Genomic DNA, 24,684 nt, shown 5'->3' on the forward strand with positions numbered 1-24,684 from the left:
CATGGCACACACACACACCTGGGCAGACACACCTGGGCATGGCACACACACACCTGGGCACTGCCATACACCTGGGCACACACACCTGGGCACGGCACACAGAGGGACACGGCACACACCTGGGCACGGCACACACACCTGGGCACTGCCACACACCTGGACATGGCATACACCTGGACGCTGCCACACAAAGGAACACTGCACTCACCTTGACATGGCACACACACCTGGGCACACTCTGTATGCACAAAGGGACATGGCACACTCACCTGGGCACTGCCACACACCTGAGCATGGCACACACACCTGGACACTGCTACTCACCTGGGCACTGCCACTCACCTGAACCTGGACACCCCCAACTCTCACCTGGACACCCCCCTGCCCAGCCACACCCCAGCCCCCGGAGCAGGCTCTGACCACACCAAGCTCATTTTTTCTCATCACTCCTTTCCCTCACAGCCGTTCCTTGTCCCTCCCTCTCACCCCTCAGGGCTCAGGTGCAGCCCAGGCTGCAGTGCCAGGTGCCCGAGCACAGGCGGGCACGTCCCCCCCGAGGGAGGGCTGGCAGGGCAGGAACAGCCCCTGCTTTATTCCCAAACTGGGCCAGAGCTGCCGGCAGCACAAAGAGCCCTGAGGAGCCCTTGGCTGGAGCTGGGGCCAGGCTGGAGCTAAAATTGGCTCGGTGGGAATTCGCTGGCAGGAGCCAAAGAGCGAGCGGGAAAAGCCGAGGGGAGGTCACACCAGGATAGAGGAGGGACCAGTGTGTCCCTGTCCTGTGTCCTCCTCCCATGTCCCTGTCCTGTGTCCTCATCCTGTGTCGCCATCCTGTGTCCCTGTCCTGTGTCCCCATCCCATGTGCCTGTCCTGTGTCCCCGTCCTGTGTCCCTGTCCTGTGTCCCTGTCTTGTATCACCATCCCATGTCCCTGTCCTGTGTCCTATCCTGTGTCCCCATTCTCTGTCCCCATTCTGTGTCCCCATCCCGTGCCCAGCAGTGCAGCAGGTGAGGCTCTCCATGACCCACAGGTGCTGCAGGGCTGGAGATGCTCTGGGGGTTCCCTGCAGCCCGAGAGCCTCACGTCCCCTCAGGGGTGACAGCGCAGCAGCCACAGTGTCACCAGATCTCCAGGCTCGCGGGCCTCAGCTCCACGTGCCACCAAAGCAAGGCCAAGCCAGTCCTTGCCACCCAAAATCCCAGGTGGGCAGCTCTGTGTGGCCACATGGCACCACACCAGGACACACCCAGAGGTGTCAGCCAGCCCTGCCACTGTCCCCCTGTGTCCCCTCAGTCCGTCAGCACCACCAGCTCGCCGTCGCTCTTGTCCTCGCCCTCCGAGTCCTCGTCCTCGCTGTAGCGGTACATGTCCCCCTCGGGCACCGAGTGCCCGTCGTCCCCGGCGTCGCCGTCCTTGAGGCTGCGGGTGTTGACGATGACGGGCATGGTGGGGTCCACGCCGCGGGGCAGGTAATGCTCCAGCAGGGGAGGGGGCAGCTGCACGCCCACCGGCCGCGGGTACAGCACGTCCGAGGAGCTGGGGGGCACCTGGCTGCCCTGCGGCCTGCGGGACATGGGGTGGGTGTCAGAGGGGCAGGCAGGGCTCAGGGGGCTTCCCTTGGTCACCCCGAGGGGGGAATTATGTGTGGGGTGCGTGGGCACCAACCCCACGGGCACCAGGTGAGGCCCCACCCATGTCACCAGCTGGGCACACACCCATGTCACCAGATGAGCCCCCACCCCAGCACCAACCTCTCTGAGCCCATGGGGTGGGGCACATAGGGTGTCCCTTATCAATTCCCCCTTATCAATCCTCCCTTACCAATTCCCATTACCAATCACCCCTTATCAATCCCCCTTTACCAATTCCCCCTTATCAATCCCCTTTATCAATTCCCCTTTACCAATTCTCCTTACCAATGCCCATTACCAATCCATGTTATCAATCCCCTTATCAATCTCCCTTTAACAATCCCCCCTTATCAATTACCCTATCAAGTAGCCCTGCCTGGTGTCCAGGCACGGGTTCCTCATCAATCCCCCCTTACCAATCCCCACTACCAATCCGTGTTATTAATCCTCCTTACCAATTCCCCCTTACCAATCCCCCTTTATCAATCTCCCCTTCTCAATCCCACTTTACCAATCCCCATTACCAATCTCTGTTACCAATCCCCTTTATCAATCCCTCCTTAACCATCTCCTTGACCAATCCCCCATTCCTCATTCCCCCTTGTCAATCTCCCTTATCAATCCCCCATTACCAACCTCTGTTACCACTCCCCTTATCAATCCCCTTATCAATTACCCTATCAAGTAGCCCTGCCTAGTGTCCTGGCACAGGTTCCTTATCAATCCCCTTTACCAATCCCCCCTTATCAATCACCCTTTACCAATCCCCCCCCTCACCAATCCCCTTTCATCAATCCCCCTTATCAATTACCCTATCAAGTAACCCTGCCTGGTGTCCTGTCACCAGTTCCTCATCAATTCAACCTTTACCAATCCCGCCTTATTAACCCCACTTATCAATCCCCCCTTACCAATCCCCCATTACCAATTCCCCCTTACCAATGCCCCATTACCAACCCCTGTTACCACTCCCCTTATCAATCCCCTTATCAATTACCCTATCAAGTAGCCCTGCCTAGTGTCCTGGCACAGGTTCCTTTATCAATCACCCTTTACCAATCCCCCCCTCATCAATCCCCCCTCACCAATCCCCTTTCATCAATCCCCCTACCAAGTAACCCTGCCTGGTGTCCTGTCACCAGTTCCTCATCAATTCCCCCTTTACCCCACTTATCAATCCCCCCTTACCAATCCCCCATTACCAATTCCCCCTTACCAATGCCCCATTACCAACCCCTGTTACCACTCCCCTTATCAATCCCCTTATCAATTACCCTATCAAGTAGCCCTGCCTGGCGTCCTGGCGCCGGTTCCTCATCAGCGCCTTGTACTCGCCCACGCGCAGCCGCTTGCCCTCCACGATGCAGGTGCGCTTGGGCCGCGGTTTGTATTTGTAGTCCGGGTACTTCTCCAGGTGCTGCCGGCTCAGCCGCGCCTGCTCCTCGTAGTAGGGCTGCTTCTCCTGGTTGGACATGGATTTCCAGCGGGATCCTGCGTGGGGAAAGGAGGAGAGCGTCCTCACAGCCTGCCTGAGTGAGGAGAGCGGGGTGAACCCATCCCGAGGTTGGTTGGTGCTGTTGGTTGGTTAATTAATGGTGTTAATTAATGGTGTTGTTGTGGGAATGGCGCCTGGATTTACAGCGGTGCTGGTGGGAGCCGCTGGTTCTGCTGGAATATTGGGAACTGCATCCCTGAATTTCCCTGGGCATTTCCAGGGATTCATCTCCTCATTCCCTGACCTTCCCTCCTGGGATTCATCCCCTCCCTCCAGGGAGATGCAGAGCACATCCCCTGTCTCAAGATCATCTTCCAAACCCTCCAGGGGATGCAGAGGGAATCCCCTGTTCCTGGATCTCATTCCCATCCCTCCAGGTGATGCAGAGGGGGTCCTACCCCAGGATCTCATTCCCATTCTTTCAGGGGGGAATCTCCTGTCCCAGGACCACATTCCCATCCCTCCAGGGGCTGTAGAGGACATCCTGCCCCAGGATTTAATTCCCATCCCTCTACGGAGATGCAGAATAGATCCCCTGCCCCAGGATCTCATTACCATCCCTCCAGGGGCTGCAGAAAGGATCCCCCATTCCCAGATCTCCCATTCCCATCCCTCCAGAGTTTGAAGAGGGGATCCTGTCCCTGGATCTCATTCCCATCCCTCCATGGAGATGCAGAGTGGATCCCCTGTCCCTGGATCTCATTCCCATCCCTCCAGGGGCTGCAGAGGAGATCCTGCCCCAGGATCTCACCCAGGATCTTGCTGATGCTGGAGTTGTGCATGTCTGGGAAGGCCTGCAGGATCTTCCTGCGCTCGTCCTTGGCCCACACCATGAAGGCGTTCATGGGCCGCTTGATGTGGTTGTTGTTCCTGGACTCCGGGAAGTGCCGGGAGCCTGCGGGGACACGTGGGATGAGGGCAGGAGCCACAGGACAGAGCCACCCTGGGGTCACCACCGTGCTCTGGCCACCCTCACCGTCCATCTCGCAGCTCAGCAGAGCCTCGTCCAGCCGGTGGCCGGGGGTCTCCTCCATCCGCTCCTTCACCGGGGAGGAGTCGATCCCAACGGGCTCCTGCAGGACAGAGGGGTCAGGAGCCAGCCCCAGCCTGGGGACAGCTGTGACACTGGGGTGGCAGAGGGACGGTGACCGCACGGAGTGACCCTCACCTTGCGGTAGGGGCTGTTCAGTGACCCCTCCATGGCGGCGCCGTGGCCGTGCAGCAGCTGCCGAGCGTCATGGATGGCTTTGGTGATGGCATCGCCCTCTCCCAGGAATCCTGGCAGGACACGGGCATCTGTTAGTGCCAGTGGTCACCCCACTGACCACTCACAGCACGCACCCCTATGGGCACCTGTCAGTGCCAGTGGTCACCTCACTGGTCACTCATAGCACCCACCCCTATGGGCACCTGTCAGTGCCAGTGGTCACTCCACTGACCACTGCTGACCACTCACACATCACCCCCACCCATTGGTACCCATCAGTGCCATTGGTCATTCCACTGACCACTCACAGCACTGACCCCTACAGGAACCTGTGACCACTCTGCTGACCACTCAACCCACCCCTATGGGCACCCATCCATGCCATTGGTCACTCCGCTGACCACTCATAGCACCCATCCCTAAGTGCACCTGTCAGTACCATTGGTCACCTCACTGGTCACTCATAGCACGCACCCCTAAGGGCAACCATCAGTGCCAGTGGTCACCCCACTGACCACTCAACCCACCCCTATGGGCACCCATCAGTGCCAATGGTCACCCCACTGACCCCCATAGGCATCTGTTAGTGCCAGTGGTCACCTCACTGACCACTCAGTGTCCACTCCTATGGTCACCCGTCAGTGCCAATGGTCACTCCACTGACCACTCACAGCACCCACCCCCATGGCCACCTATCAGTGCCAGTGGTCGATCTGCTGACCACTCAACCCACCCCCTGTCAGTGCCATTGGTCACCCCCCCACTGACCACTCAACCCACCCCTATGGGCACCCATCAGTGCCAGTGGTCACCCCACTGACCCCCATAGGCACCTGTTAGTGCCAGTGGTCACCTCACTGACCACTCAACCCACCCCTATGGGCACCCATCAGTGCCAGTGGTCACCTCACTGACCACTCAACCCACCCCTATGGGCACCCATCAATGCCATTGGTCACCCCACCCCACTGACCCCACCCTGCCCGTCCCAGCCGTGCCCCGGGGGTTGGTGGCACAGCGCAGGCTGGCAGGGCTGTCCCTCGTGTCCCCACCCAGCGGGAGGTTGGAGGGGCTGCTCTGCAGCTCCCTGCTGGCCCCGTGGCTCGGCGGCAGCGCCTGGCAGCCGCTCATCTTCAAACTGGGAGAGCTGGAGGCGCTGGGCAGCTCCGAGCCCTTGGGCTTGGCCGTCAGGTTCAGCGGCTGCGAGGTCTCCTGAGGAGGAGGAGGGAGGGATGGAGGGTGAGGAGCCGTCCCCAGAGCCCCAGTGCAGAGTTTGGAGGGGTTTTGGGGGGCTCTACCAGGATTTTTGGGGTTTTTGGAGGTGCACCAGGGTTTTTGGGGTCTTTGGGGATCTACCAGGGTTTTTGGGGCAGTACCAGTAGTTGAAGGGGATTTTGGGGCTCTACCAGGATTTTTGGGGTTTTTGGAGGTGCACCAGGGTTTTTGGGGTCTTTGGGGATCTACCAGGGTTTTTGGGGCAGTACCAGTAGTTGAAGGGGATTTTGGGGCTGTACCAGCAGTTTAAGGGGGGTTTTGGGGTTGTACCAGGGTTTTTGGGGGTCTGTACCAGGGTTTGGGGGGCTGTCCCAAGGTTTTGGGACTGTACCAAGGTTTGGAGAGCTGTAGCAGGGTTTTTGGGGGCTGTACCAGATTTTTTGGGGTGTTTGGAGCTGTGCCGGGGTTTGGGGGGCTGTAGAAGGTTTTTGAGGGTCTGCACCAGGGTTTTTTGGGTTACACCAGGGTTTGGTGGGCTGTCCCAGGGTTTTTGGGGTTTTGGGGGGGTGTAGAAGGGTTTTGGGGGACTGTCCCACAGTTTTTGTTGTTGTATCAGGGTTTTAGGGGGCTGTACCAGGATTTTGGGGGTTTTTGGGGCCATACCTGCATCTGGAGGTGTCCCGGGCCCGCGGGTCTCTTGAGCGTGGCAGGAGGGGGGCTGTGCAGGAGCTGCACCGGGTAATCCACTGCGGGAGCAGAGGGACAGAGCTTGGGGACAGCAGGGACACAGCTGGGGGACAGCAGGGACAGCGCTTGGGGACAGCAGGGACACAGCTGGGGGACAGCAGGGACAGCGCTTGGGGACAACAGGGACAGAGCTTGGGGACAGCAGGGACACGGCTGGGGGACAGCAGGGACAGAGCTTGGGGACAACAGGGACATGGCTGGGGGACATCAGGGACAGTGCTTGGGGACAGCAGGGACACGGCTGGGGGACAGCAGGGACAGAGCTTGGGGACAGCAGGGAGAGTGCTTGGGGACAGCAGGGACACAGCTGGGGGACAGCAGGGACAGCGCTGGGGGACAGCAGGGAGAGTGCTTGGGGACATCAGGGACACGGCTGGGGATAGCAGGGACACTGCTGGGGGACAGCAGGGACACGGCTGGGGATAGCAGGGACACGGCTGGGGGACAGCAGGGACATGTTTGGGGACAGCAGGGACACGGCTGGGGGACAGCAGGGACACGGCTGGGGGACAACAGGGACAGTGCTTGGGGACATCAGGGACATGGCTGGGGGACAGCAGGGACAGCACGTGGGGACAACAGGGACATGGCTGGGGGACAGCACTTGGGGACAACAGGGACGGTGCTTGGGGACATCAGGGACACGTTTGGGGGACAAGGCCACTCCCCAGGGCTGGGCCAGCCTCGACTCACCCGGTTTGCAGGGGATGGGCTGGATGGGCAGTGCCAGCTGGGACTCAGGCGTCACCGGCAGGGGCTGGTGGCCGGGGGTGAAGGCGGGGATCATCACGTAGGGCATGTTGACCTGCTGGAGGGGACACAGGGACACCAGATCAGCGCTGCAGGGCACAGCAGGACACGGCTGCGGTCACAGGGACAGAGGTGTCCCCTGCCTTTACCTGGATCTGCTGCTGGAGGAGGTTGATCTTGTGCTGCTGCTGGATGAGCTGCTGCTGCTGCTTGGCGATCTGGGGAGGGGACAGTGGCATTGGTGACATCAAGGACAGGACCTGGCAGAACCCAGCCAGCACCACAGAAAAAGGGTGGCAGGGGGTCCCCAGCACCATGGGAAGGGCAGGAAGAGGGGCTGAGCCACCTCGAGGGACACAAGGACTGTGTGTCACATCCCAGGTGTGACAGCGGTGTCACCCCTGCCCTTGGGAGAGGAAAACCCAAGGTGTTCAAGGAGCAGGTGAGCACAGGCAGGAGGAGGCACCTGGGGTGGTTTGTCCATCTTGAGGAGCTCAACCCCCACCTCCATCCACCCTTGGTCCTCCCAGCACCGAGGGCTTTGGGATGGGAACACAAAATGGGACCCCAAAGCCGCTCATGGTCCCACGATCCCAAAGGGATCTGCTCCTCTAACCGGGGAGATCGAAGACTTTGGGGTGTGAAATGCGAGGCAGAAAAGTCCTAAAGCCACCAGAGCAGGGAATGTCAGACTGGGGAAGAATGGGAAGATCCCCACACGCTGATCCCAAAGGGACCCCGGAGGGGTGACAGTCCCCACCTGCTCCTGCTGCTGCCGTGCCAGCTCCATCTGCTGCTGCTGCTTCTCGAAGAGCATGGTGGCCATGTTCTTCTGCTCCGAGTGCGCCGTCAGCAGCTGGTCCCGCAGCGTGGACAGCTGGTTGATCATCACCAGCAGCTGCAGCTCCTTCTCTGCCAGGCTCTCCTGCGTTCCTGGGGGTAAAAAAAACCCGACTGGATGAGGGTCAGGGGGTGGGGAGAGGGTCAAGCACAAGGTGGGATGGAGGTGGTTTTGGTTAAGGAGTGTAATTCCCATTTCCTTTCACTGGGGAGATTGAAGATTTTGGGGTGGGAAATGCGAGGTAGAGAAGTCCTAAAACCACAAGAGCAGAGCCACCATTGACCAGGGAATGCAGATTTGGGAGAAATGGAAAGATCCCTACATGCTGAACCCCACCCACCTATGCAAAGATGCTCCAAAAAAAACCAATTAAAAATGGGCAAATCCCTACAAAATGTGGACATTTCCCCTCCTGCTTTGGTGCTCCCAGCTGGGATGGAGGACAGAGCTGGGTGGAGGTGGATCCCACCTTTCACTTCCTTGGATTCAGCCACATTCTGGCCCAGCAGCCGCTCCTTCCAGTCACTGGCCAGCAGCTTCTCGATGGTTGGCATCACTGGGGACAGGGACAGGGACAAGGACAGGGACAGGGAGGAGAGCACAACCACATGAGCACATCCCAAGCCTCTGCAGCATGGCCCCATCCATCCCACAGCTCTTTGGGAAACCCCAAGGGGCAGGGAAGGGATCCCTTGGGAACCTTTCCCACCTTCCTTCAGGTTCCTGTTGAAGTCCAGCTTCTCCTGGCCGCTCCCGGCCGGCTCGAAGGCAGAGCGCCGGGGCTCGGGGACATCCCCGGAGGGAGAGCAGGATTCCTGAGGGACACAGAATGTCACTGCCACCCCCAGGGACACCCCCAGCATGGGACATCCCTGTCTGGTGGGATGCTGGGAGCTGGAGCACGCCCTGCCAGGCACATTCCCTGAATCCCACCTAGAGAGCGTCATGGAAATGCTGGAATTTTCTCCCATCGTCTCCTGAGCTCCTCTCCCCTCTGAGGGCAGAGCAGGGAGAGGGAAAACCCCAGGACAATGGGAAAGGGAGGCTGAAGGGATGGGGAACACCTGGAGAGGGTTGTTGGGGATTCCACTTTGAAGGTGAAGCCCTCAAAGCCCAGGGATGAGCCCAGAGCAGCCCAAGGTTTGCCATGGACAAAGCTGAGCTCTCGTTCCCGATTTTCCAGGTTTTTGGAGTTCAATCCTCAGAGAAACCAACCCTTCACGCCCTGGGAGCTCTCGTTCCCAATTTTCCAGGTTTTTGGGGCTCAGTCCTCAAGGATCCCAACCTTTCACAGCCTGGGAGCTCTTGTTCCTGATTTTCTGGGTCTTGGGGGCTCAATCCTTGGGGAAACCAACCCTTCACACCCTGGGACATCTTGTTCCCGGTTTTCCAGGTCTTTGGGGCTCAATCCTCAGGGAACCCAACCCTTCACACCCTGGGAGCTCTTGTTCTCACTTTTCCAGGTTTTTAGACTCAAAAAAGCAGCAAAAAAGCCTTGGGAGAGCCTCAAATTTTAGTGTTAATTCCTCGGGATGAGGAAAAACCACGTGGAGGAGCAGCCACCACCTCTTCCATGGGATGGAGGGTCTGGAGCTGGGCTGGAGGTAGCACCCCCAAATTGTCACACCCACCTGTGGCAGGGCCTGGGGGTCGGTGCCATCCTTGGGAGGGGGTCCTGGGGGGTCCTGGGGCCGGGGGTCAGCGCTGGGGGCAGCCCCCGGGGGGGTTTCAGGGCCGCCCTCCTTCTTCTCCTCGGTCTTGACGGCGCAGTTCACCATGGTGCCCGCTCCATCCAGCTCTGGGGGTGGAGAGATGGGGCTCCTCATGGACATCCTGGGGACAGCAGGGATGTCACCTGGGCACCCCTGAGTGTGGGCACCCCTCTCCCAGCCTGGTGCCACACTGGGGTGCCCCACGGTGCAAGGACAGCGTCCCTGGGGTTTGCCGTGGGCAAAGCGGAGTTCTTGTTCCTGGTTCTCCAGGTTTTTGGGGCTCAAACCTCAGAGGAACCGACCCTTCACACCCTGGGAGCTCTTGTTGCTGGTTCTCCAGGGTTTTGAGGCTCAGTCCTCAGAGAAACTGACCCTTCACACCCTGGGAGCTCTTGTTCTCATTTTTCTGGATTTTTGAAGGTCAATCCTTGGGGAACCCAACCCTTCACACCCTGGGAGCTCTTCTACCTGGTTTTCCAGGTTTTTGGGGCTCAAACCTCAGAGAAAACAACCCTTCACACCCTGGAAGCTCTTGTTTCCACTTTTCCAGGGTTTTGGGGCTCAACCCTCAGGGAACCCAACCCTTCACACTCTGGCACCTCTTGTTCCCAATTCTCCAGGTTTTTGGGGCTCAATCCTTGGGAAAACCAACCCTTCACACCCTGGGATGGAGGGATAAATTCCTAAAGGCAACTCAGAGATTCCAGAGATTGGAACTGAGGGACAACTTGAGGGACCTTCATGGCACATCCAGCAAGCCCAGGCTCAGGGTGACAGGGACCAGCACCCCAGGGGCCCCTCACAGCTCCAGGTGCCATGCCTAGAAAGCCATCGGAGCAGCCGCGGGTTTCCCGATCCAACGGGAAGGGGAAATCCTGGCTCTGCCCAACAATGGCTGGGACGGCACCAGAACGGCTCCTCCAGGAGTCCCTGGCACGGAATGGATGTAGGACCAGGAGTGGGCAGCAGAATGGCTCCTGTGGGAGTCCCTGCCATGAGATGGACCTGGGACTGGCCACCAGAATGGTTCCTCCAGGAATCCCCAGCCATGGGATGGACCTGGGACCAGGACTGGCCACTAAAACTGCTCCTCCAGGAATCCTTGGAATGAGATGGGACCAGGACTGGCCACCAAAATGGCTCCTGTGGGAGTTCCTGCCATGGAATGGGATTGGAACTGGCACCAGAATGGTTCCTCTGGGAGTCCTCAGCACAGGAGGGACCTGGGACCAGGACTGACCACCAGAACAGCTCCTGTGGGAGTTCCTGCCATGGAATGGGATTGGGACTGGCACCAGAATGGTTCCTCTAGGAGTCCTCAGCACAGGAGGGACCTGGGACCAGGACTGACCACCAGAACAGCCCCTCTGGGAGTTCCTGCCATGGAATGGGATTGGGACTAGACACCAGAATGGTTCCTCCAGGAGTCCCTGGCATAGCACCACCAATGCCCTGCCAGGACAAGGGGCTGACCCCAGAAATGGCTCTCCCTGACCCCACAAACCCCTTTGGGTGCCAATCCCCATCCCAATCCCCATGCTGCTGGACAGACACTGCAGGAATGACGATGAGTTTTATAGGGAACGGGCTGTAGAGGACCCCAGGCACTGGCATTCCATGGGGTTTGTCCCCAAAAAATGTGTCCCACTCCTCACTCCGTGTGCCAGGGCTGTCAAGAGCGAGCGCCAGGATCGGTGGTGCCCACGGGGCCGTGCCCATGGGGATTTGGCTTCGGTGGCCACCAAGCCTCACACCACACAGCAAGAACGGGGACAAGCATTGTCCTCGCCTTTCAGCGGGAATAATGGGAAAAGGAGGCAGCTAAGGAAGGGATTTATCCCAGAATCGGGAGCTGGGTTGAGGAAGTGCCCTGCAATGGGGACAGCACCTGTCTGAGGGCTGCCACCCCAAACCCAGCACCCTCTCCCCTTCCAGACCCCCTTCAGGAGCCCCTAAAGGCAGTTTGGGGGTGCAAAGCGGGGTGGGGAGGGCTGAGCTGGGCCGCCCGGCTTGGGGGCAGCAATTACATAACAAACAAAGCCCGGCTCAAGCTGCGAATTAATCAAACGGCTGAAAATAAAACCTTCCTCTCAGGAACTTCAAACAAAAGAAATGAAAACAACAAGGCCGGCTGGGTAATGAAAAGCCAGGGCTGTGAATAGGGGACAAAAGGAAGTGGAACAATGGGGTGTTGGACAAAAGCAATAAAGTAAAGGGAAGTGTGACAGCTCCACAATAGGGCACTGTGCTCGCCAGCCTTTCTGATCTTAGCGGGCCTTTTTTTAATCTCGGTTCCCTCGCCCTCCGCCGAACAAACCCGCCGGGTTTCCTCCCGGCCCCGCATTGCCCGGGGGCTGCCGCATCCTGCGGCGCCCCTTCCTGCCCCGGCTCACCTTGGCCCCCAAAATCCATCACCGGGAAGGACCGGCCCCGGTGGAAAACTGTGCCCGCTCCAGCAAGGATTGGCCTTGTGGCGATGTTTTAAATGGGGAAACTGAGGCAGGAATGCACAGCACCTCAGGTGTGTGTGAAACTCCATTTTTCCCAGATTTTTCGTGGGTTTTTCCATGCAAAAATCCAAATGTTGTAGTTTTGGGATGCTCCACGGCACAGAGCGATGTCTTTGGTTTGAGGCAGGCACAAAATCCCATCCCAGCCCTCCCACAGGTCCCGTTCCCATTGTGCTTCACCTCCCGGTGCAGCCACTGGAAGTTCACTTTTAAAATGGAGCCAGGCTTTAATAGGGCCGTGTTTGAAAGAGGCCTCCTCGAGGGTTTGTTATCCACCCCGCCGAGCAAACAAAAAAAAGGGGAAAAGGGGAAAACGGCGCTGTTATCTCATTGCGGGCGGGTCTCAGGTGTGGGCTCCGGGGCTGCCTGGGGCACACAATGGGCACGGAACAATCGCCCTGGCACGGCCCTGAAAGGATCTTCTTGGTTTGTAATGTTCCCCATTAAATCCAGGGTGGGGAGGAAGGGAGGGAATGGGGTTGGGATGGAAAGCGCCAGCCCGGAGGATGGAAACAGATCCCAAATCCTCATGGGATGCTTCCTTCCCTCACAGCTTTTTGGGGGCTCATTCCACCAGCCCTGAAATTCCCACATTTCACCTTTCCTCCCAGTCCCAGCCTGGCAGCTCCAAGATTTTGGGGATGGTGACAGTTTGTGTTTCCCGGTTTGTGGCCGCGAACGGCACGTCCTGCAATTCTCCCGGCGGCCGTGCCACCCTTCCTGCCCGCCAGCCAGGCCTGATCCTATCGGCAGAACAGCTCCAGGGGCTGGGAAAAGGGGATGAGGTGCCAGAAAACCCCCACCCTGCCCGGCACCGGTTTGGGGATCTGAGGGATGCCAAAATCACAGCACTGCAGGAGTTTGGGATCCAGATGTCGAGATCCTGGCACTGCAGGAGTTTGGGATCCAGGAGATGCCAAAATTCCAGCACTGCAGGAGCTTGGAGATCCAAGAGATGCCAAAATCCCACAGCCTGGGATCCAGGAGAATCCAGGAGATGCTGAGATCCTGGCACTGCAGGAGTTTGGGATCCAGATGTTGAGATCCTGACACTGCAGGAGTTTGGGAATTCAAGGGGCAGTGAGATTCCAGAACTTCAAGAATTTGGGGATCTAAGAGATGTGGTGACCAAGAGATGCCGAGATCCTGGCACTGCAGGAGTTTGGGAATTCAAGGGGCAGTGAGATTCCAGAACTTCAAGAATTTGGGGATCTAAGAGATGTGGTAACCAAGAGATGCCGAGATCCTGGCACTGCAGGAGTTTGGGATCCAGGTGATGAGATGCTGGCACTGCAGGATCTTGGGGACCCAAGAGCCACCAAGATCCCTCACCCCGTGTCACATCACTGCTGCCTCAGGGCTCATCCTGCCCCTCATTTTGGGGACAATCCCACCCCAGGGACAGCAAAGAGACCCTCGGTGAGCTGCATGCCCAGATTTTTGGGATCACCCTGCCCTCTCCTGCCCATCAGGTTCTCCCAAATCCTGGAATTCTTGCTCTCCTCCCTCCCAAAACTCTCCATCCACATCTCTTCCCTTCAGAACCCCAACGTGGTTCCCAATCACCCCAAAAGAACCTTCATCTCACCACCAGAGCCCAGGAAATCTGGCAAAACAAGGAAAAACCCGTGGAGGAAACACCAGAAGAGCAACGCCGGCAAGAGCAGCAGCCGCGACACCCCTGGGAGAGGGCAGAGGAAAAAATAAAGACACACACGGAGATTTTCCTCTTCCAGGCAGGACCTGAGGAATCCCGGCCGGCCACCGGGACAGACAATAGCCCATCTCCTGCCAGACGAGCGGGGCCGCTTTCCTGCCAGACTTGGAATGTCCTTTCGGGGCCGCTTCCAAGCGTTTCCGCCCCGGGTGTCTTCCAAGAGAGAAAAGAATGGATGTTTGCTCCACCGTGCCCGGCCAGGGATGGCCAGGGGTGGCCCATGGCCCTGCCTGGGGGAAGTTCATGGGGCTGCTGGTCCTTCCCTGGGGATGCAGAGCATCCCAGGATTTGGGGTCGTTCCCTGGGAATGGCAGGTGGCCGTGGGGGATATGGGATGTGACATCCGTGTATGGGGGTGGGAGAAAGGTGGGTGAGGAAATGCAAGATATCAGGGTTTGATGGTCTGGAAAAATTTGGTTTTAAACCCTAAAAAGCAATGGAATGAGAATTTTCAGCCCCAAAAATGCCACCACCACCACCCCTACATTAGAGTCACAGGGTTTGCTGATTCTGAAAATTTACTTTTTAACCCCAAAAGGCAACAGGATGAGAATTTTCAGCCCCAAAATTGCCGCCACCACCACCACTACATCAGAGTCACAGGGTTTGCTGATTCTGAAAATTTACTTTTTAACCCCAAAAGACAACTGGATGAGAATTTTCAGCCCCAAAATTGCCACCACCACCACTACATCAGACTCACAGGGCTTGCTGATTCTGAAAATTTGCTTTATAACGCCAAAAGGCAACAGGATGAGTGTTTTCAGTCCCAAAATTGCCACCACCACCATGTCAGAGCCAAAGGGTTTTTTGTTCTGAAAAATCATTTTTTTTAGTCCCAAAAGGCTGTGGGATGAGGGTTTTCAGCCCCAAAAATGCCACCACCACCACCACCATGTCAGAGACACAGGATTTGCTGGCTCTATAAAGTTCTTTTTTTAACCCAAAAGGCAACAGAATGAGCGTTTTCAGCCCCAGAAATGCCATCATCACCAAGTCAGAGACACAGGGTTTTCTGGTTCTGAAAAATTAGTTTTTAACCCCAAAATGCCACTGAGTGAGGATTTTCAGCTCCAGAAGTGCTACCACCCCCATCATATCAGAGCCACAAGGTTTTCTGCTTATGAAAAATCATTTTTAGCCTCAAAAGGCAATGGAATGAGAATTTTCAGCCCCAAAAATGCCACCAGCACCATGTCAGAGCCACAGTGTTTGCTGCTCATGAAAAATTGGTTTTTAACCCCAAAAGGAAATGGCATGAGGGTTTTTAGACTCAGAAATGCTGCCACCACCACATGAGAGCCATAGAACCATGTCACTGCTCAGAGCCCATGTCCCCTGCCTGGGCTGTGTCCCCAAGGTTCTGGTTCTGAAAAACCAGTTTTTAACCCCAAAAGGGATGAGCCTTTTCAGCCCCAGAAATGCCACCACCACCATGTCAGAGCCACAGGGGTTCCTGGTTCTGAAAAACTGGCTTTTAACCCCAAAAGGCAACTGGATGAGAATTTTCAGCCCTAAAAACGCCACCAGCACCGTGTCAGACCCACTGGATTTTCTGGTTCTGAAAAATCATTTTTTTAGCCCCAAAAGACAACTGGATGAGTGTTTTCAGCCCCAGAAATGGCACCAGCAGCGCGTGAGAGCCACAGCACCTCGTGTCACTGCTCAGAGCCCGTGTCCCCTGCCCGGGCTGTGTCCCCACCCTGCTGCCTCACAAAGCAGCAGTGGAAACGCTCCAAATTTGGGCTCAGCCCCATCCTCGGCCGCCTCCGCCTTCTCGACACCTCGGCAGCAGAAAAACCCAAAGAGAGCTCAGGGCGCCGGAAAAGCTGCAAAAATCCGCCCTGAGATGGAAGATCTTTGGTGGCCACCAAATTTTTGGTGGGGATTTGGGGATGGGAATGCTTCGTGGGGCAGCAGGAGCAGGATGGGAATCGCCTGGTTTGTCCTTTCCCAATGGAAAATCCCCGTCCCAAAGAGACCCCCCAGACCCCAAATGCCCCTTTCCGTCCTGGCACGGCCTTTGGGATGAGCAGGAGCTGGGATTTCTCGCTGTCCACCCCAACCAGGCGGGTGTTTGTCCATCCTCCACCCACCCTCAGCTCCCTGAAGGAGATTTCTCCTTCCCTGAAGGACAAACAGCATCTGGAAACATCCAGAAATGTCACCATGGCGTCAGGGCATGACGGTGACGCGGCGGTGACAGCGCTGGCATCACGGAAACTCCCGGTACAGGAAGGGGTTGGGGTCACCCCTCTGCTTGTGCCACCCCCATTTCCAGCAGGTGCCCTCTCCAGCACTGTGGGACCCCATCCTGGTGTCCCCATGGAGGGATGTCCCCTCCTCACACCTGGAATTCTCAGCACAGCCACGTTATGGGGGTTTTTTGGGAGTGAATTTTCCATTTTTTAAGATGAAAAGGAGCAATTCAGGTCTCCAGGTTGAATCCTAAAGAAATTACAACCATTTTTACCAATTCTATCCCAAAAAAAAACCCCAGTCTGCCCCTTCCAAAGACCTCCAGACCATACCCAGGGTTATTATTGAGGTGCACATTGCGCTGATGAATTCCTGCAGAGTTTTGGGGGCAAATCCAATCAATTCCACTCTCCAAAACTTGAGGAAAGAGGGAAATTAGCAGGAAAACATCCCTAAATCCTCTCAAATGCAAGGCAGGGAGGAAAAGGGAAGGATGAGTCAACCCCCACACATTCCCTGTGGCCATTGGGATCAGGATCCGTGCCCCACACATCACTGGGATCCACTGGATCCGTGCCCCACACATCACTGGGATCAGGATCCGTGCCCCACACATGACTGGGATCAGGATCCATGCCCCACACATCACTGGGATCAGGATCCATGCCCCACAGATCACTGGGATCCATTGGATCCATGCCCCACACGTCACTGGGATCAGAATCTGTGCCCCACACATCACTGGGATCCATTGGATCCATGCCCCACACATCACTGGGATCAGGATCTGTGCCCCACACATCACTGGGATCCATTGGATCCATGCCCCACACATCACTGGGATCAGGATCTGTGCCCCACACATCACTGGGATCAGGATCCATGCCCCACACATTCCCTGTGGCCATTGGGATCAGGATCCATGCCCCACACATCACTGGGACCCATTGGATCCGTGCCCCACACATCACTGGGATCAGGATCCATGCCCCACACATGACTGGGATCAGAATCTGTGCCCCACACATCACTGGGATCCATTGGATCTGTGCCCCACACCTCACTGGGATCAGGATCCATGCCCCACACATCACTGGGATCCATTGGATCCATGCCCCACACATCACTGGGATCAGGATCCATGCCCCACACATCACTGGGATCCATTGGATCCGTGCCCCACACATCACTGGGATCAGAATCTGTGCCCCACACATCACTGGGATCAGGATCCATGCCCCACACGTCACTGGGATCCATTGGATCTGTGCCCCACACATCACTGGGATCATGATCTGTGCCCCATACATCACTGGGATCAGGATCCGTGCCCCACACATCACTGGGATCCATTGGATCCATGCCCCACACATGACTGGGATCAGGATCTGTGCCCCACACATCCCCTGTGGGCACCAGGATCCACTGGATCCATCCCAACCTCTGGGACCCATCCCAGTTTCCCTTTGCATGGAGAATTTCCATCTCCCTCTGCTTTCCCACTACTCCAAGGGGGTTCATCCTTTAGAATCCCAAAACCAGCTGGGACCTTCCTTCCCAACCCCAAATCCAGGGATTCTGCCTCCCACGAGCCTGTGTGTGTGACAAAACCCAGCCAGGAGGTCCATAATTATCCAAATTAAACCCCATCCCTGGAACATAATTACCCAAACAAAACCCAATCCCTGGAACATAATTGTCCAAATAAAACCCAATCCCTGGAACATAATTACCCAAATAAATCCCAATCCCTGGAAGCAGCCGGATCCTTCCCTGGCCTGGAGCCACCTCTTTTCACAGCCACGACCCAAACACATTTTTCCTTTTGCTGTGGGGAGGGTTTGAAATAGGAGGGGAAAAAAAAAAAAAAAAAAACCTAAAAATGCCTGAACCTCAGGTGGAACTTCCTGGCTGTGGGATTTATGAGGCGGGAATGATCTCATCAGGGAAGCGGAGGAAACTCCGCTGGAATTATTTCCAACCCCACAAAATCCCGGGAACAATCCCAGGAGGAGCCACGTGATGGCCCCGGGACCAGCGCTGGTCATTCCCATTTCCTGGACTCCAGAGAAGATTTGGGAGATTTGGGTTGGTTCTGCCACTCCAGGAGATGAATCCCTAAGGAAAAGGGTCCTTGCAGCACCTCCGGCATTCCAGCGAATTTTACGGGGTTTTAGGGGAAGGGGATGCTCAGGAGAGGGAAATCAAGGGCAGGGAGAAGACTGAGAGCACAAAGTTTCCTTCCCAGAAAATCACAGGTTTAAACCTCTAGGAAAAAGCAAAACCCTTTTTTTTTATTCCCCTTTTCCTCTGCCCTTTCTACCCTTCCCTGCATTAAAACCCTAAAAAACCCCAAAATGTTCCCTCTTTAACAGAGGTAACCCTGACACTCTGAAAAATGGGGATTTACCCTTTTTTCCCTTTTTTTTCTGCATCAGAAATAAACATTAAAAGATGTTTTGGATCCAAAACAGAGGCAATCCTGGTGCTCTGGAAACATGGGGATTTACCATTTTTCCTTTTTTTGTTTCTGCATCAGAAATTAACTTTAAAAGATATTTTGGATCCAAAATAGAGGCAATCCTGGCGCTCTGAATAATGGGGATTTACCCTTTTTTTTTCTGCATCAGAAATAAACTTTAAAAGATATTTTGGATCCAAATCCCCCTGGACCGCGGGTGCTGAGCCTTTACCCCAAACCCAGCGGGGTTTGGGATCATCCCCATGACCCACAGAGGGGTTCTGGGGGCAGCTCCAGATCTTTGGAGATCTGGAGAAATCCTGAAATCCTCCAGCAGAAATCCCTGGAGCAGCTCCTCCACCCCCCTTGCTCCCCAGGATGATGGGGATGAAATTCAAAAAGTGAAATTCAAAAAGTGACAAAACCCAGAGAAATAAAGAAAAATCCGTGATGAGGATGGGGACGACTCACCCAAAAGCTGGCACGGCGAGCCTGGCACGGCTCCCTCCTTGCCCTGCCCTGGCCCCCGAGCGGGGTTTATCGGGGTGGCCGATCTCGGTGGCGTTTTTGTGTCACTCGTGTCACTCAGCGTTTCCAGGCACGGCCGGGGGCGGGGGGCTCAGCTGAGGCGCCGAGCGCAAACGAGATTTTAATCAGGGATTTCAACCAGACTTGACTTGAAACCTGACTTTAGAGCAGAATTTCAAGCAGATTTTTTTAAACCAGAATTTAAAGCAGGATTTAAAGCAGAATTTAAAGCAGATTTTCCTATTGCCTGAGGGACGGAGGGAGGGCCAAGATTTCCAATCCTTTTCCTGGCCCTATTGGGAAAAAAAAAAAATCTCAAAGCAGGGCTCACCCTCCTGCCCTGCAGCTCCCAGTGGGAGGGAAGCTCTTCTCAAACCCTTTTTCCATGGGAAACCCATGGGTGGAGTTGGAGATGTGCAGAACTTGGTGCCGGTTCCATCCCAGTCCCTTGAGCTTTTATGGGATTTTAAACCTTCCAATAATTCCTTATTTTTCCAGGGTTTTGGGGAGTTCATCCCAGTCAACAATCTCCCATCCTTGAGCTCTTATGAGATTTTAAACCTTCCAATAATTCCTTATTTTTCCAGGTTTTTGGGGTGCCCATCCCATGTCAAACCCCATATCCATAACCCCCCATCCTTGAGCTTCTATGGGATTTTAAACCTTCCAATAATTCCTTATTTTTCCAAGTTTTGGGGAGTTCCTCCCAGTTAAAAATCTCCCATCCCTGAGCCTTTAAACCTTCCAATAATTCCATATTTTTCCAGGTCTTTGGGGTGTCCATCCCATGTCAAACCCCATATCCATAACCCCCCAACCTTGAGCTTTTATGGGATTTTAAACCTTCCAATAATTCCTTATTTTTCCAAGTTTTGGGGAGTTCCTCCCAGTCAACAATCTCCCATCCCTGAGCCTTTAAACCTTCCAATAATTCCATATTTTTCCAGGTTTTTGGGGTGTCCATCCCATGTCAAACTCCATATCCACAACCCCCAACTCTCAACCTTTTATGGCATTTTCCACCTTCCACCAACCCATTCTTTTTCCAGCTTTTCCCATTTCTGGGCACCAATCCCACCTGGAGTTTCCCAGGATTGCTGGGCACACCCAGGAGCACCCAAGGGTGCTCAGAGCCACCTCTGGGGTCTGTCACCAGCAGCACCCAAGCCCCCAATCGCACCCCAAAATCTTACAGGGCCGCGTTTCCGCCCCACGGCCGCAGCCGGCAGCGCCCCGGAAACCTTTGGGGTCCCTGAAGCATCCTGAGCTGCAGCAAACACGTCCTCACCTCCTGATTGTCCCCAAAAGGGACATGGAGGGACAAAAGGGGACATGGAGGGACACAAAAACACTTCCCAAATTTGGGGTGTGGGGAGTTCCGGATGTTGGGGTTGCTTCAGGTTCCAGCAATGGGATTTTTTTATGGGGATTTGGGAGCTGCCCCAGGAGCCATCAGGGCCTTCATGAACTTCACAGTGAGGGAAAAGGTGCCACTGGCTGCTCCTCACCTGCCCCAAAATCATCTCCTGCCCCCAAATCTCCTGTCCCAAAATCATCTCCTGCCGCAAAATCATCCCCTGCCCCAAAATTACCTCCTGCCCCCCAAACCATCTGCCCCAAAATTATCTCCTGCCCCAAAATAATCTCCTGTCCTCCAAATCATCTCCTGTCCGAAAATCATTTCCTACCCCAAAATCATCTCCCGCAACAAAATTATCTCCTGTCCCCAAATCATATCTCTTGCTCCAAGTCATCTGCCCCAAAATCATCATCTGCCCCAAAATCATCTCCTGACCCCCAAATCATCTGCCCCAAAATCATTTCCTGTACCAAATCATCCCCTGCCCCCAAATCATCTACCTCAAAATCATCTCCTGCCCCAAAATAATTTTTTGTCCCCAAATCATCTCCTGCCCCAAAATTATCCCCTGCCCCAAAATCATCTCCTGTCCCCAAAATAATTTCCTGTCTCCAAAATGATCTCCTCCCCCCAAAAATCACCCCCTGCCCCCCAAATTCAGCTCTGTCTCCGTTCCCGCCGGGCTCACAGAGGTCAGGGATGGATGGGTTGGATGAAACCCCCAGAGCAGACCATTTTTGTCCCCGTTTCCTCGCCCAGCCGGGGCTGTTGGGTGCTGTTTCCCTGCTTTGGGGTGCGGGTTTGGGTTCCTGAGCTTATCCCCCACCTTGGGTGACGCCGAGCATCCGCTGGCGGCGGCGCTTCCGCGGCCTCACGTGTGCCAGGGGCTGCAGGAGCGCCCGGCGGCCATTGCTGCTGCTCTTTTGTCATTTTTGGGCATTATTTCAGCTCACAGAGACACCCCCTGGTTCTGGGGTTTGGCATTTGGGGTTTGGGACACCCCACTTTGCATCCCGCTGCGGGATCCAAAGGGATTTGGGAGCAACGACTTCGGGATTGCAACAATTCCAAAGGGATGGGTTTGGGGTTTGGGCCTCACCCCTCCTCTCCCTGATGGGTTTGGGGGAATTAAAAACCAGCAAATTCAGCTCTGGGATGGGCTCCTCCCCTCAGGGGGAGCAGAGGGATTTGGGAATGAAGGATTTGGGAAGGAGAGTTTTGGGAATGAGGGATTTGGGGTGTTTTTCACTGCAACGCAAAATCCCAGCACAGACCAGAAGTTTTGGGAATGTGGGTTCTGCGAATGAGGGTTCTGGGAACAAAGGTTTTGGGAACAAAGGTTTTTGGGGTGGTTTTCACCACACAACAAAAATCCAGCACAGACCGGAAGTTTTGGGAACGAGGGGTTTGGGAATGAGGGTTTGGGAATGAGATTTTTGGGGTTGTTTTCACTGCAACGCAAAATCCCAGCACAGACCAGAAGTTTTGGGAATGAAGGGTTTGGGAATGAGATTTTTGGGAATGAGGGTTTTGGGATCAAAGGTTTTGGGAACAAAGGTTTTTGGGGTTGTTTTCCCTGCACAACAAAATCCCAGCACAGACCAGAAGCCGCCAGCCCTCCCCATTTGGGATGGGATATCAAACTGAGCTCCCCATGTCCCACAGCACACGAGGGGTTCATGGTGCTGGTGGCACCTGTGTCACCCCCTGCCCTGTCCCGATGTCCCCTGGGCTCCCTGAGCAGTGGGAGTTGGCAGCTCTAACTTCCAGGTGCCCATCCTGGGGAAACAAATGGATTTCGGGGGAATTTTGGGGCTGTGTTTGCAGCCTGAGGAGTCCCAGGCTCCTGTGTCTGTTCCCTGGGCTGTGCCAGCTTTGCCCAGCTCCCAGGATGAGCTTTTTTTTGGGAAAACACACAAACCCCACATCCAAACGTGTTTTCCCTAGTCAGATTCCCAGCACGGACCCACAAACCAGAGGAAACACAACAGGAAGGAGCCAGAACGGGATCGCAGAGAACCCAAATCCCTAAAAGAGCCCCTAAAAGCAGCAAATCCTGCTCTGCCCTGCCCAGCCTGCAGCTGGGCTCTCCGGGGGACCTCCCTGCTCCTGAAATCCACATGGAAAACCAGCGGGACGGGGCTCCCCGCTGGAGCAGCCGCGCGGGGTCCGTGCCACCCGTGCCACCCCCGCCCGTCCCTGCCGCGGCTCCGGGCACGCTCCCGAGCCAGCCGTGCCCCGCGGGACCCCGCTTTCCGCTGGGCGTGAGAGGAGAACAATGGGGCCGAGCCCTCCATTGTTCCAGACAAAAGATAAGGCCGGGCTCTGGCATTCCCCAGCGCCCGCCCTGCTCGGGAGCTGCTGTTCCTTCCCGGCCCTGCCATTCCCAGGCTCTGCCATTCCTGGTTCTGCCATTCCCGGTTCTGCCATTCCTAATTCTGCCATTCCCAGGCTCTGCCATTCCTGGTTCTGCCATTCCTAATTCTGCCATTCCCAGGCTCTGCCATTCCTGGTTCTGCCGTCCCCAGGCTTTGCCATTTCCCAACTCTGCCATTCTCAGGCTCTGGTATTCCTGGTTCTGCCATTCCCCATTTCTGCCATTCCCATCTTTGCCATTCCCATTTTTGTCGTTCTCCAGCTCTGGCCTTTCTGGTTCTGCTGTTCCCAATTTCTGCCATACCCAGGCTCTGCCATTCCCAGGTTCTGCCATTCCCCATTTCTGCCATTTTTCAGCTCTGACATTCCCCGCTCTGCCATTCCCAGCTTTGCCATTCCCTATTTCTGCCAGTCCTAATTCTGCCATTCCCAGGCTCTCCATTCCCCAGCTCTGTCATTCCCATCCCCAGGCTTTGCCATTCCCAATTCTGCCATTCCCCAGCTCTGCCATTCCCCAGCCCTGCCATTCCAAATTTCTGCCATTCCCAGGCTCTGCCATTCCCCAGCTCTGCCATTCCCATCTTTGGCACTCCTGGTTCTGCCGTTCCCCATTTCTGCCATTCCTAATTCTAATATTCCCATCTTTGCAATTCCCAATTCTGCCATTCCCAATTTCTCTCAGTCCTCAGGTTCTGCCATTGCCCATTTCTGTCATTCCCCATTTCTGCCAATCCCAGGCTCTGCCATTCTCCATTTCTGCCATTCTCAGCTCTGCAACTCCCAGTTTCTGCCATTCCAAATTTTTGCCATCCCCAAGATCAGGGCAGAGGACTTTCCAACAGCAGGTGACCCCTTGGGGCTGTTGGAGACAACAGTCTAAAATATCTGAAATTTTGCCTTTTTGCAATTTAAACCTCTGTTCCCAGGTCTGAACTATTTGAAATTTTGCCTCTCTGAAATTTAAAGCTCCGTTCCCAGGTCTGAAATATCTGGAATTTTGCTTTTCTGTAGCTCCCTGAGCTGCAGGAGCCGGGCAGTGCCCAGCACCCGGCAGCGCTGTGGGGGCCGGGGCAGACCCCAGCCCTGCAGGGGCTCCCTGGAGGGCACAGGATGGGCTGCAAACACGGAGATGTTTTCCAGCAGAACTGTCAGAAACTGCATTAATTTATTTCCCTTCTGCGTGTTCCCCGCTGGGTTAAAGCGGGTGGGGAGCGCTGATGCATCGCGCAAAACTCCGGCCCAGGCTCCCTCCCTGCGGTGCGAATAAACTGAACCGAAACAGAACCAGAACCTAAGTCCAAACCTGAACCAGAACCAGAACCTGAATCCAAACCCAAACCTGAACCAGAACCTGAACCCAAACCCCAACCCGAACCAGAACCCGAACCTGAACCCAAACCAAAACAGAACCTGAACCCAAACTCAAACCTGAACCCAAACCAGAACCTGAACTCAAACCTGAACCCGAACCTGAACTCAAACCCAAATCAGAACCCAAAGCCAAACACCAACCAGAACCAGGACCAGGACCAGAACCTGAACCTGAACTCAAACCCAAACCCGAACCAGAACCAGAGCCAGAACCTGAATCCAAACCCAAACTTGAACTCAAACCCAAACCTGAACCTGAACCAGAATCTGGACCCGAACCTAAACTTGAAACTGAACCCAAACCCAAACCCGAACCTGAACCCAAACCTGAACCCGAATCCAAATTGGAACCCAAATTAGGACCCGAACCCAAACCCAAACCCCAATCCCAACCCAAACCCAGTCTGAACCCGAACTCAAACCCGAACCTGAACTCAAACCTGAACCCAAACCCAATCTGAGCTTCAACCCGAACCCAAACCCGAACCAGAACCAGAACCCAAATGCTGCAGGGAGGAGCGCGCAGAGCCCGGAGAGCCCGGCCCCGGTTCTCGCGGTGGCCACGGA

At 55.6% G+C, this 24,684-nt stretch overlaps 1 protein-coding gene across 16 annotated transcripts in view; it reads right to left on the reverse strand.

Annotated features, from left to right (window-relative positions):
- SOX13 (SRY-box transcription factor 13) overlaps positions 1-24,684 on the reverse strand; it is a 46,770-nt gene that overhangs the window by 1,196 nt on the left and 20,890 nt on the right. For 8 of the 16 annotated variants that reach the window (XM_074528287.1, XM_074528280.1, XM_074528278.1 and 5 more), the window contains exons 2-14: positions 9,515-9,716; positions 8,593-8,698; positions 8,353-8,439; positions 7,803-7,975; positions 7,192-7,260; positions 6,986-7,100; positions 6,209-6,291; positions 5,383-5,542; positions 4,292-4,401; positions 4,100-4,196; positions 3,875-4,018; positions 2,903-3,119; positions 33-1,560 (exon numbers count right to left, since the gene is read on the reverse strand). In XM_074528287.1, coding sequence (XP_074384388.1) covers positions 1,287-1,560; positions 2,903-3,119; positions 3,875-4,018; positions 4,100-4,196; positions 4,292-4,401; positions 5,383-5,542; positions 6,209-6,291; positions 6,986-7,100; positions 7,192-7,260; positions 7,803-7,975; positions 8,353-8,439; positions 8,593-8,698; positions 9,515-9,716 — 1,837 coding nt within the window. In that variant the 3' untranslated portion in view covers positions 33-1,286. The remainder of the gene's footprint in view (positions 1-32; positions 1,561-2,902; positions 3,120-3,874; positions 4,019-4,099; positions 4,197-4,291; positions 4,402-5,382; positions 5,543-6,208; positions 6,292-6,985; positions 7,101-7,191; positions 7,261-7,802; positions 7,976-8,352; positions 8,440-8,592; positions 8,699-9,514; positions 9,717-24,684) is intronic. The other 8 variants (XM_074528285.1, XM_074528288.1, XM_074528282.1 and 5 more) reach the window with 3 other exon arrangements.

The sequence above is a fragment of the Zonotrichia albicollis genome, chromosome 28, assembly GCF_047830755.1.
Source record: "Zonotrichia albicollis isolate bZonAlb1 chromosome 28, bZonAlb1.hap1, whole genome shotgun sequence".
Classification (NCBI taxonomy): domain Eukaryota; kingdom Metazoa; phylum Chordata; class Aves; order Passeriformes; family Passerellidae; genus Zonotrichia; species Zonotrichia albicollis.